The following is a 14,043-nucleotide window of genomic DNA, read 5'->3' as shown; positions in this document are numbered from 1 at the left end:
CCACCTGGGTTTGGGGGTACTACTCCACCGGGGTTTGGGGGTACTACTCCACCTGGGTTTGGGGGTACTACTCCACCGGGGTTTGGGGGTACTACTCCACCTGGGTTAAGGTTACTACTTCACCTGTTGTTTAGTCATTTTAGTACAAAATAAACATGACAAGACCAGACCACAAAAAGTGATTTGTTCAATTCGTGCACTTTTCGACTCAGCATTTTTGTGTGAAGGGCCTTTTATCTCACCACCTGAGTTGTGTGTGTGTGTGCACATGTGTGTGTTCATATTGTGTGTGCATGTCTCACCTGTTGGCCAGGCTGGTAGTGAAGACATAGACCACCTGCTGAGCAGGGCGAGGCATCTCTGACCTTTGACCTCCTGGTCCCAGACCACGCCCCATCCCAGGGGTCAGAGCTGGGTCAGGGGGGAGGGGCACTGGCCCAGCTTTGGAGGATGGGCCGGAGAGACCCTGGAGAGGCCCTGATGACATCACAGAGAGAAGAGGCAAAGGCAGGATTATAGTGTGTGTCCCAAATGGCCCATAGGACACTATATACAGTAGGGCATAGGGTGGGCCCTGGTCAATAGTAGGGCACTATATACAGTAGGAGATAGGGTGGGCCCTGGTCAATAGTAGGACACTATATACAGTAGGAGATAGGGTGGGCTCTGGTCAATAGTAGGGCACTATATACAGTAGGGTATAGGGTGGGCCCTGGTCAATAGTAGGGCACTATATACAGTAGGAGATAGGGTGGGCTCTGGTCAATAGTAGGGCACTATATACAGTAGGGTATAGGGTGGGCCCTGGTCAATAGTAGGGCACTATATACAGTAGGAGATAGGGTGGGCCCTGGTCAATAGTAGGGCACTATATACAGTAGGAGATAGGGTGGGCCCTGGTCAATAGTAGGACACTATATACAGTAGGAGATAGGGTGGGCCCTGGTCAATAGTAGGGCACTATATACAGTAGGAGATAGGGTGGGCCCTGGTCAATAGTAGGGCACTATATACAGTAGGAGATAGGGTGGGCCCTGGTCAATAGTAGGGCACTATATACAGTAGGAGATAGGGTGGGCCCTGGTCAATAGTAGGGCACTATATAGGGTGGGCCCTGGTCAATAGCTTTCCCTACCCTTAACCTTGTTCTGAACACCTCCAAAATCAAAGGTCATGTGGTTTGCTAAGAAGAATGCCCCTCTCCCCACAGGTGTGATTACTACCTCTGAGGGTTTAGAGCGTGAGGTAGTCACCTCATACAAGTACTTGGGAGTATGGCTAGACGGTACACTGTCCTTCTCTCAGCACATATCCAAGCTGCAGGCTAAAGTTAAATCGAGACCTGGTTTCCTCTATCGTAATCGCTCCTGTTTCACCCCAGCTGCCAAACTAACTCTGATTCAGATGACCATCCTACCCATGCTAGATTACGGAGATGTACTTTATAGATAGGCAGGTCAGGGTGCTCTTGAGCTGCTAAATGTTCTTTACCATTCGGCCATCAGATTTGACACAATGCTCCTTATAGGAAGCATCACTGCACTCTATACTCCTCTGTAAACTCCCCCCTATCTGGGGCGGCAGGGTAGCCTAGTGGTTAGAGCGCTGGACTAGTAACCGAAAGGTTGCAAGTTCAAATCCCCGAGCTGACAAGGTACAAATCTGGTCATTCTGCCCCTGAACAAGGCCGTCATTGAAAATAATTTGTTCTTAACTGACTAGTTCAATAAAGCTGTTAAAAAAATCTGGTCTAGTTAAATAAAAGGTAAAATGAATAAAAATATCTACTGCAGCCCTCCACATACAACACCCGTCACATTCTGTTAAAGATCCCCAAAGCACATCCCTGCAGCCCTCCACATACAACACCCGTCACATTCTGTTAAAGATCCCCAAAGCACATCCCTGCAGCCCTCCACATACAACACCCGTCACATTCTGTTAAAGATCCCCAAAGCACATCCCTGCAGCCCTCCACATACAACACCCGTCACATTCTGTTAAAGATCCCCAAAGCACATCCCTGCAGCCCTCCACATACAACACCCGTCACATTCTGTTAAAGATCCCCAAAGCACATCCCTGCAGCCCTCCACATACAACACCCGTCACATTCTGTTAAAGATCCCCAAAGCACATCCCTGGGTCGCTCGTCTTTTCAGTTCGCTGCAGCTAGCGACTGGAACGAGCTGCAACAAACACTCAGTCTGGACAGTTTTATCTCAATCTCTCCATTCAAAGACTCAATCATGGTCACACTTACTGACAGTTGTGACTGCTTTGTATTGTTGTCTCTGCCCAATAATGTTTGTACCCTGTTTTGTGCTGCTACCTAGTTGTGTTGCTACCATGTTGTGTTGCTACCATGTTGTGCTGCTACCATGTTGTGCTGCTACCATGTTGTGCTGCTACCATGTTGTGTTGCTTCCATGTTGTTGTCATGTTGCGTTGCTACCATGCTGAGTTGTCATGTGTTGGTGTAGTAGACCTTACAGTGAAATGTTGAATACAACAGGTGTAGTAGACCTGACAGTGAAATGCTGAATACAACAGGTGTAGTAGACCTTACAGTGAAATGCTGAATACAACAGGTGTAGTAGACCTCACAGTGAAATGCTGAATACAACAGGTGTAGACAGTGAAATGCTGAATACAACAGGTGTAGTAGACCTGCTTACTTACGAGCCCCTAACCAACAATGCAGTTTTAAAAATAAATTGATAAAATAAAAATATATAAAAGTAACAAGTAATTAAAGAGTCAATGTGGAGGCTATATACAGGGTATTACGGTATAGAGTCAATGTGGAGGCTATATACAGGGTATTACGGTACAGAGTCAATGTGGAGGCTATATACAGGGTATTACGGTACAGAGTCAATGTGGAGGCTATATACAGGGTATTACGGTATAGAGTCAATGTGGAGGCTATATACAGGGTATTACGGTACAGAGTCAATGTGGAGGCTATATACAGGGTATTACGGTACAGAGTCAATGTGGAGGCTAAATACAGGGTATTACGGTACAGAGTCAATGTGGAGGCTATATACAAGGTATTACGGTATAGAGTCAATGTGGAGGCTATATACAGGGTATTACGGTACAGAGTCAATGTGGAGGCTATATACAGGGTATTACGGTACAGAGTCAATGTGGAGGCTATATACAGGGTATTACGGTACAGAGTCAATGTGGAGGCTATATACAGGGGGTACCGGTACAGAGTCAATGTGGAGGCTATATACAGGTTATTACGGTACAGAGTCAATGTGGAGGCTATATACAAGGTATTACGGTATAGAGTCAATGTGGAGGCTATATACAGGGTATTACGGTACAGAGTCAATGTGGAGGCTATATACAGGGTATTACGGTACAGAGTCAATGTGGAGGCTATATACAGGGGGTACCGTTACAGAGTCAATGTGGAGGCTATATACAGGGTATTACGGTACAGAGTCAATGTGGAGGCTATATACAGGGGGTACCGGTACAGAGTCAATGTGGAGGCTATATACAGGGTATTACGGTACAGAGTCAATGTGGAGGCTATATACAGGGTATTACGGTACAGAGTCAATGTGGAGGCTATATACAGGGAGTTACAGTATAGAGTCAACGTGGAGGCTATATACAGGGAGTTACAGTATAGAGTCAATGTGGAGGCTATATACAGGGAGTTACAGTATAGAGTCAATGTGGAGGCTATAGACAGGGTATTACAGTATAGAGTCAATGTGGAGGCATATACAGGGTGTTACGGTACAGAGTCAATGTGGAGGCTATATACAGGGGGTACTGGTACAGAGTCAATGTGGAGGCTATATACAGGGGGTACAGGTACAGAGTCAATGTGGAGGCTATATACAGGGGGTACCGGTACAGAGTCAATGTGGAGGCTATATACAGGGGGTACAGGTACAGAGTCAATGTGGAGGCTATATACAGGTGGTACTGGTACAGAGTCAATGTGGAGGCTATATACAGGGTATTACGGTACAGAGTCAATGTGGAGGCTATATACAGGGGGTATCCGGTACAGAGTCAATGTGGAGGCTATATACAGGGTGTTACGGTACAGAGTCAATGTGGAGGCTATATACAGGGGGTACCAGTACAGAGTCAATGTGGAGGCTATATACAGGGTGTTACGGTACAGAGTCAATGTGGAGGCTATATACAGGGTGTTACGGTACAGAGTCAATGTGGAGGCTATATACAGGGTGTTACGGTACAAAGTCAATGTGGAGGCTATATACAGGGTGTACCGGTACAGAGTCAATGTGGAGGCCATATACAGGGGGTACAGGTACAGAGTCAATGTGGAGGCTATATACAGGGTATTACGGTACAAAGTCAATGTGGAGGCTATATACAGGGTATTACGGTACAGAGTCAATGTGGAGGCTATATACAGGGAGTTACAGTACAGAGTCAATGTAGAGGCTATATACAGGGTATTACGGTACAGAGTCAATGTGGAGGCTATATACAGGGAGTTACAGTATAGAGTCAATGTGGAGGCTATATACAGGGAGTTACAGTATAGAGTCAATGTGGAGGCTATATACAGGGAGTTACAGTATAGAGTCAATGTGGAGGCTATAGACAGGGTATTACAGTATAGAGTCAATGTGGAGGCTATATACAGGGTGTTACGGTACAGAATCAATGTGGAGGCTATATACAGGGGGTACTGGTACAGAGTCAATGTGGAGGCTATATACAGGGAGTTACAGAATAGAGTCAATGTGGAGGCTATATACAGGGGGTACTGGTACAGTCAATGTGGAGACTATATACAGGGGGTACCGGTACAGAGTCAATGTGGAGGCCATATACAGGGGGTACCGGTACAGAGTCAATGTGGAGGCTATATACAGGGGGTACCGGTACAGAGTCAATGTGGAGGCTATATACAGGGGGTACCGGTACAGAGTCAATGTGGAGTCTATATACATGTGGTACCGGTACAGAGTCAATGTGGAGGCTATATACAGGGGGTACCGGTACAGAGTCAATGTGGAGGCTATATACAGGGGGTACCGGTACAGAGTCAATGTGGAGGCTATATACAGGGGGTACCGGTACAGAGTCAATGTGGAGGCTATATACAGGGGGTACTGGTACAGAGTCAATGTGGAGGCTATATACAGGGGGTATCGGTACAGAGTCAATGTGGAGGCTATAGACAGGGTATTACGGTACAGAGTCAATGTGGAGGCTATATACAGGGGGTACCAGTACAGAGTCAATGTGGAGGCTATATACAGGGTATTACGGTATAGAGTCAATGTGGAGGCTGTATACAGGGGGTATCGGTACAGAGTCAATGTGGAGGCTATAGACAGGGTATTACGGTACAGAGTCAATGTGGAGGCTATATACAAGGTATTACGGTATAGAGTCAATGTGGAGGCTGTATACAGGGTATTACGGTATAGAGTCAATGTGGAGGCTATATACAGGGTGTTACGGTACAGAGTCAATGTAGAGGCTATATACAGGGTGTACCGGTACAGAGTCAATGTGGAGGCTATATACAGGGTATTACGGTACAGAGTCAATGTGGAGGCTATATACAGGGTGTTACGGTACAGAGTCAATGTGGAGGCTATATACAGGGAGTTACAGTATAGAGTCAATGTGGAGGCTATATACAGGGAGTTACAGTATAGAGTCAATGTGGAGGCTATAGACAGGGTATTACAGTATAGAGTCAATGTGGAGGCTATATACAGGGTGTTACGGTACAGAGTCAATGTGGAGGCTATATACAGGGGGTACTGGTACAGAGTCAATGTGGAGGCTATATACAGGGGGTACAGGTACAGAGTCAATGTGGAGGCTATATACAGGTGGTACTGGTACAGAGTCAATGTGGAGGCTATATACAGGGGGTACCGGTACAGAGTCAATGTGGAGGCTATATACAGGGGGTACAGGTACAGAGTCAATGTGGAGGCTATATACAGGTGGTACTGGTACAGAGTCAATGTGGAGGCTATATACAGGGGGTACCGGTACAGAGTCAATGTGGAGGCTATATACAGGGGGTACAGGTACAGAGTCAATGTGGAGGCTATATACAGGGGGTACAGGTACAGAGTCAATGTGGAGGCTATATACAGGGAGTACAGGTACAGAGTCAATGTGGAGGCTATATACAGGGGGTACAGGTACAGAGTCAATGTGGAGGCTATATACAGGGGGTACCGGTACAGAGTCAATGTGGAGGCTATATACAGGGTGTTACGGTACAGAGTCAATGTGGAGGCTATATACAGGGGGTACAGGTACAGAGTCAATGTGGAGGCTATATACAGGGGGTACCGGTACAGAGTCAATGTGGAGGCTATATACAGGGGGTACAGGTACAGAGTCAATGTGGAGGCTATATACAGGGGGTACCGGTACAGAGTCAATGTGGAGGCTATATACAGGGTGTTACGGTACAGAGTCAATGTGGAGGCTATATACAGGGTGTTACGGTACAAAGTCAATGTGGAGGCTATATACAGGGTGTACCGGTACAGAGTCAATGTGGAGGCTATATACAGGGGGTACAGGTACAGAGTCAATGTGGAGGCTATATACAGGGTATTACGGTACAAAGTCAATGTGGAGGCTATATACAGGGTATTACGGTACAGAGTCAATGTGGAGGCTATATACAGGGTATTACGGTACAGAGTCAATGTGGAGGCTATATACAGGGAGTTACAGTACAGAGTCAATGTAGAGGCTATATACAGGGTATTACGGTACAGAGTCAATGTGGAGGCTATAGACAGGGTATTACAGTATAGAGTCAATGTGGAGGCTATATACAGGGTGTTACGGTACAGAATCAATGTGGAGGCTATATACAGGGGGTACTGGTACAGAGTCAATGTGGAGGCTATATACAGGGAGTTACAGAATAGAGTCAATGTGGAGGCTATATACAGGGGGTACTGGTACAGTCAATGTGGAGACTATATACAGGGGGTACCGGTACAGAGTCAATGTGGAGGCTATATACAGGGGGTACCGGTACAGAGTCAATGTGGAGGCTATATACAGGGGGTACCGGTACAGAGTCAATGTGGAGGCTATATACAGGGGGTACCGGTACAGAGTCAATGTGGAGTCTATATACATGTGGAACCGGTACAGAGTCAATGTGGAGGCTATATACAGGGGGTACCGGTACAGAGTCAATGTGGAGGCTATATACAGGGGGTACCGGTACAGAGTCAATGTGGAGGCTATATACAGGGGGTACCGGTACAGAGTCAATGTGGAGGCTATATACAGGGAGTTACAGTACAGAGTCAATGTGGAGGCTATATACAGGGGGTACCAGTACAGAGTCAATGTGGAGGCTATATACAGGGGGTACTGGTACAGAGTCAATGTGGAGGCTATATACAGGGGGTATCGGTACAGAGTCAATGTGGAGGCTATAGACAGGGTATTACGGTACAGAGTCAATGTGGAGGCTATATACAGGGGGTACCAGTACAGAGTCAATGTGGAGGCTATATACAGGGTATTACGGTATAGAGTCAATGTGGAGGCTGTATACAGGGGGTACCGGTACAGAGGCTATATACAAGGTATTACGGTATAGAGTCAATGTGGAGGCTGTATACAGGGTATTACGGTATAGAGTCAATGTGGAGTCTATATACATGTGGTACCGGTACAGAGTCAATGTGGAGGCTATATACAGGGGGTACCGGTACAGAGTCAATGTGGAGGCTATATACAGGGGGTACCGGTACAGAGTCAATGTGGAGGCTATATACAGGGGGTACCGGTACAGAGTCAATGTGGAGGCTATATACAGGGAGTTACAGTACAGAGTCAATGTGGAGGCTATATACAGGGGGTACCAGTACAGAGTCAATGTGGAGGCTATATACAGGGGGTACTGGTACAGAGTCAATGTGGAGGCTATATACAGGGGGTATCGGTACAGAGTCAATGTGGAGGCTATAGACAGGGTATTACGGTTCAGAGTCAATGTGGAGGCTATATACAGGGGGTACCAGTACAGAGTCAATGTGGAGGCTATATACAGGGTATTACGGTATAGAGTCAATGTGGAGGCTGTATACAGGGGGTACCGGTACAGAGGCTATATACAAGGTATTACGGTATAGAGTCAATGTGGAGGCTGTATACAGGGTATTACGGTATAGAGTCAATGTGGAGGCTATATACAGGGTGTTACGGTACAGAGTCAATGTGGAGGCTATATACAGGGAGTTACGGTACAGAGTCAATGTGGAGGCTATATACAGGGGGTATCGGTACAGAGTCAATGTGGAGGCTATAGACAGGGTATTACGGTACAGAGTCAATGTGGAGGCTATATACAAGGTATTACGGTATAGAGTCAATGTGGAGGCTGTATACAGGGTATTACGGTATAGAGTCAATGTGGAGGCTATATACAGGGTGTTACGGTACAGAGTCAATGTAGAGGCTATATACAGGGTGTACCGGTACAGAGTCAATGTGGAGGCTATATACAGGGTATTACGGTACAGAGTCAATGTGGAGGCTATATACAGGGTGTTACGGTACAGAGTCAATGTGAAGGCTATATACAGGGGGCACCGGTACAGAGTCAATGTGGAGGCTATATACAGGGGGTACCGGTACAGAGTCAATGTGGAGGCTATATACAGGGGGTACCGGTACAGAGTCAATGTGGAGGCTATATACAGGGGGTACAGGTACAGAGTCAATGTGGAGGCTATATACAGGGTGTTACGGTACAGAGTCAATGTGGAGGCTATATACAGGGGGTACAAGTACAGAGTCAATGTGGAGGCTATATACAGGGGGTACAGGTGCAGAGTCAATGTGGAGGCTATATACAAGGGGGTACCGGTACAGAGTCAATGTGGAGGCTATATACAGGGGGTACAGGTACAGAGTCAATGTGGAGGCTATATACAGGGGGTACAGGTACAGAGTCAATGTGGAGGCTATATACAGGGTGTTACGGTACAGAGTCAATGTGGAGGCTATATACAGGGGGTACAGGTACAGAGTCAATGTGGAGGCTATATACAGGGTGTACCGGTACAGAGTCAATGTGGAGGCTATATACAGGGGGTACAGGTACAGAGTCAATGTGGAGGCTATATACAGGGGGTACCGGTACAGAGTCAATGTGGAGGCTATATACAGGGGGTACCGGTACAGAGTCAATGTGGAGGCTATATACAGGGGGTACCGGTACAGAGTCAATGTGGAGGCTATATACAGGGGGTACCGGTACAGAGTCAATGTGGAGGCTATATACAGGGTATTACGGTACAGAGTCAATGTGGAGGCTATATACAGGGGGTACCGGTACAGAGTCAATGTGGAGGCTATATACAGGGGGTACCGGTACAGAGTCAATGTGGAGGCTATATACAGGGGGTACCGGTACAGAGTCAATGTGGAGGCTATATACAGGGGGTACCGGTACAGAGTCAATGTGGAGGCTATATACAGGGGGTACCGGTACAGAGTCAATGTGGAGGCTATATACAGGGTGTATCGGTACAGAGTCAATGTGGAGGCTATATACAGGGGGTACCGGTACAGAGTCAATGTGGAGGCTATATACAGGGGGTACCGGTACAGAGTCAATGTGGAGGCTATAGACAGGGTATTACGGTACAGAGTCAATGTGGAGGCTATATACAGGGTATTACGGTATAGAGTCAATGTGGAGGCTGTATACAGGGGGTACCGGTACAGAGTCAATGTGGAGGCTATATACAAGGTATTACGGTATAGAGTCAATGTGGAGGCTGTATACAGGGTATTACGGTATAGAGTCAATGTGGAGGCTATATACAGGGTGTTACGGTACAGAGTCAATGTGGAGGCTATATACAGGGAGTTACAGTACAGAGTCAATGTGGAGGCTATATACAGGGGGTACCGGTACAGAGTCAATGTGGAGGCTATATACAGGGGGTACAGGTACAGAGTCAATGTGGAGGCTATATACAGGGTGTTACGGTACAGAGTCAATGTGGAGGCTATATACAGGGGGTACAAGTACAGAGTCAATGTGGAGGCTATATACAGGGGGTACAGGTGCAGAGTCAATGTGGAGGCTATATACAAGGGGGTACCGGTACAGAGTCAATGTGGAGGCTATATACAGGGGGTACAGGTACAGAGTCAATGTGGAGGCTATATACAGGGGGTACAGGTACAGAGTCAATGTGGAGGCTATATACAGGGTGTTACGGTACAGAGTCAATGTGGAGGCTATATACAGGGGGTACAGGTACAGAGTCAATGTGGAGGCTATATACAGGGTGTACCGGTACAGAGTCAATGTGGAGGCTATATACAGGGGGTACAGGTACAGAGTCAATGTGGAGGCTATATACAGGGGGTACCGGTACAGAGTCAATGTGGAGGCTATATACAGGGGGTACCGGTACAGAGTCAATGTGGAGGCTATATACAGGGGGTACCGGTACAGAGTCAATGTGGAGGCTATATACAGGGGGTACCGGTACAGAGTCAATGTGGAGGCTATATACAGGGGGTACCGGTACAGAGTCAATGTGGAGGCTATATACAGGGTATTACGGTACAGAGTCAATGTGGAGGCTATATACAGGGGGTACCGGTACAGAGTCAATGTGGAGGCTATATACAGGGGGTACCGGTACAGAGTCAATGTGGAGGCTATATACAGGGGGTACCGGTACAGAGTCAATGTGGAGGCTATATACAGGGGGTACCGGTACAGAGTCAATGTGGAGGCTATATACAGGGTGTATCGGTACAGAGTCAATGTGGAGGCTATATACAGGGGGTACCGGTACAGAGTCAATGTGGAGGCTATATACAGGGGGTACCGGTACAGAGTCAATGTGGAGGCTATAGACAGGGTATTACGGTACAGAGTCAATGTGGAGGCTATATACAGGGGGTACCAGTACAGAGTCAATGTGGAGGCTATATACAGGGTATTACGGTATAGAGTCAATGTGGAGGCTGTATACAGGGGGTACCGGTACAGAGTCAATGTGGAGGCTATATACAAGGTATTACGGTATAGAGTCAATGTGGAGGCTGTATACAGGGTATTACGGTATAGAGTCAATGTGGAGGCTATATACAGGGTGTTACGGTACAGAGTCAATGTGGAGGCTATATACAGGGAGTTACAGTACAGAGTCAATGTGGAGGCTATATACAGGGGGTATCGGTACAGAGTCAATGTGGAGGCTATAGACAGGGTATTACGGTACAGAGTCAATGTGGAGGCTATATACAAGGTATTACGGTATAGAGTCAATGTGGAGGCTGTATACAGGGTATTACGGTATAGAGTCAATGTGGAGGCTATATACAGGGTGTTACGGTACAGAGTCAATGTAGAGGCTATATACAGGGTGTACCGGTACAGAGTCAATGTGGAGGCTATATACAGGGTATTACGGTACAGAGTCAATGTGGAGGCTATATACAGGGTGTTACGGTACAGAGTCAATGTGAAGGCTATATACAGGGGGCACCGGTACAGAGTCAATGTGGAGGCTATATACAGGGGGTACCGGTACAGAGTCAATGTGGAGGCTATATACAGGGGGTACCGGTACAGTCAATGTGGAGGCTATATACAGGGGGTACAGGTACAGAGTCAATGTGGAGGCTATATACAGGGTGTTACGGTACAGAGTCAATGTGGAGGCTATATACAGGGGGTACAAGTACAGAGTCAATGTGGAGGCTATATACAGGGGGTACAGGTGCAGAGTCAATGTGGAGGCTATATACAAGGGGGTACCGGTACAGAGTCAATGTGGAGGCTATATACAGGGGGTACAGGTACAGAGTCAATGTGGAGGCTATATACAGGGGGTACAGGTACAGAGTCAATGTGGAGGCTATATACAGGGTGTTACAGTACAGAGTCAATGTGGAGGCTATATACAGGGGGTACAGGTACAGAGTCAATGTGGAGGCTATATACAGGGTGTACCGGTACAGAGTCAATGTGGAGGCTATATACAGGGGGTACAGGTACAGAGTCAATGTGGAGGCTATATACAGGGGGTACCGGTACAGAGTCAATGTGGAGGCTATATACAGGGGGTACCGGTACAGAGTCAATGTGGAGGCTATATACAGGGGGTACCGGTACAGAGTCAATGTGGAGGCTATATACAGGGGGTACCGGTACAGAGTCAATGTGGAGGCTATATACAGGGTATTACGGTACAGAGTCAATGTGGAGGCTATATACAGGGGGTACCGGTACAGAGTCAATGTGGAGGCTATATACAGGGGGTACCGGTACAGAGTCAATGTGGAGGCTATATACAGGGGGTACCGGTACAGAGTCAATGTGGAGGCTATATACAGGGGGTACCGGTACAGAGTCAATGTGGAGGCTATATACAGGGTGTATCGGTACAGAGTCAATGTGGAGGCTATATACAGGGGGTACCGGTACAGAGTCAATGTGGAGGCTATATACAGGGGGTACCGGTACAGAGTCAATGTGGAGTCTATATACAGGGGGTACCGGTACAGAGTCAATGTGGAGGCTATATACAGGGAGTTACAGTATAGAGTCAATGTGGAGGCTATGTACAGGGGGTACTGGTACAGTCAATGTGGAGACTATATACAGGGGGTACCGGTACAGAGTCAATGTGGAGGCTATATACAGGGGGTACCGGTGCAGAGTCAATGTGGAGGCTATATACAGGGGGTACAGGTACAGAGTCAATGTGGAGGCTATATACAGGGGGTACCGGTACAGAGTCAATGTGTAGGCTATATACAGGGGGTACCGGTACAGAGTCAATGTGTAGGCTATATACAGGGGGTACCGGTACAGAGTCAATGTGGAGTCTATATACATTTGGTACCGGTACAGAGTCAATGTGGAGGCTATATACATGTGGTACCGGTACAGAGTCAATGTGGAGGCTATATACAGGGGGTACCGGTACAGAGTCAATGTGGAGGCTATATACAGGGGGTACCGGTACAGAGTCAATGTGGAGTCTATATACATTTGGTACCGGTACAGAGTCAATGTGGAGGCTATATACAGGGGGTACCGGTACAGAGTCAATGTGGAGGCTATATACAGGGTATTACGGTACAGAGTCAATGTGGAGGCTATATACAGGGGGTATCGGTACAGAGTCAATGTGGAGGCTATAGACAGGGTATTACGGTACAGAGTCAATGTGGAGGCTATATACAGGGGGTACCAGTACAGAGTCAATGTGGAGGCTATATACAGGGTATTACGGTATAGAGTCAATGTGGAGGCTGTATACAGGGGGTACCGGTACAGAGTCAATGTGGAGGCTATATACAAGGTATTACGGTATAGAGTCAATGTGGAGGCTGTATACAGGGTATTACGGTATAGAGTCAATGTGGAGGCTATATACAGGGTGTTACGGTACAGAGTCAATGTGGAGGCTATATACAGGGAGTTACAGTACAGAGTCAATGTGGAGGCTATATACAGGGGGTACCGGTACAGAGTCAATGTGGAGGCTATATACAGGGGGTACCGGTACAGAGTCAATGTGGAGGCTATATACAGGGGGTACCGGTACAGAGTCAATGTGGAGGCTATATACAGGGTGTATCGGTACAGAGTCAATGTGGAGGCTATATACAGGGGGTACCGGTACAGAGTCAATGTGGAGGCTATAGACAGGGTATTACGGTACAGAGTCAATGTGGAGGCTATATACAGGGGGTACCAGTACAGAGTCAATGTGGAGGCTATATACAGGGTATTACGGTATAGAGTCAATGTGGAGGCTGTATACAGGGGGTACCGGTACAGAGTCAATGTGGAGGCTATATACAAGGTATTACGGTATAGAGTCAATGTGGAGGCTGTATACAGGGTATTACGGTATAGAGTCAATGTGGAGGCTATATACAGGGTGTTACGGTACAGAGTCAATGTGGAGGCTATATACAGGGAGTTACAGTACAGAGTCAATGTGGAGGCTATATACAGGGGGTATCGGTACAGAG

General features: G+C 47.1%; 1 protein-coding gene across 3 annotated transcripts in view; it reads right to left on the bottom strand.

The window, feature by feature from the left end:
- The window catches only part of bcl9l (bcl9 like), a 120,948-nt gene that overhangs the window by 24,442 nt on the left and 82,463 nt on the right, over window positions 1-14,043 (bottom strand). For all 3 annotated transcript variants that reach the window (XM_036962148.1, XM_036962147.1, XM_036962146.1), the window contains one exon: window positions 303-477. In XM_036962148.1, the coding sequence (XP_036818043.1) occupies window positions 303-477 (175 nt within the window). The remainder of the gene's footprint in view (window positions 1-302; window positions 478-14,043) is intronic.

Source organism: Oncorhynchus mykiss, chromosome 24 (genome assembly GCF_013265735.2).
Source record: "Oncorhynchus mykiss isolate Arlee chromosome 24, USDA_OmykA_1.1, whole genome shotgun sequence".
Classification (NCBI taxonomy): domain Eukaryota; kingdom Metazoa; phylum Chordata; class Actinopteri; order Salmoniformes; family Salmonidae; genus Oncorhynchus; species Oncorhynchus mykiss.
Note: the sequence above shows the minus strand (reverse complement) of the source record. Positions and strands in the feature narration are given on the sequence as shown.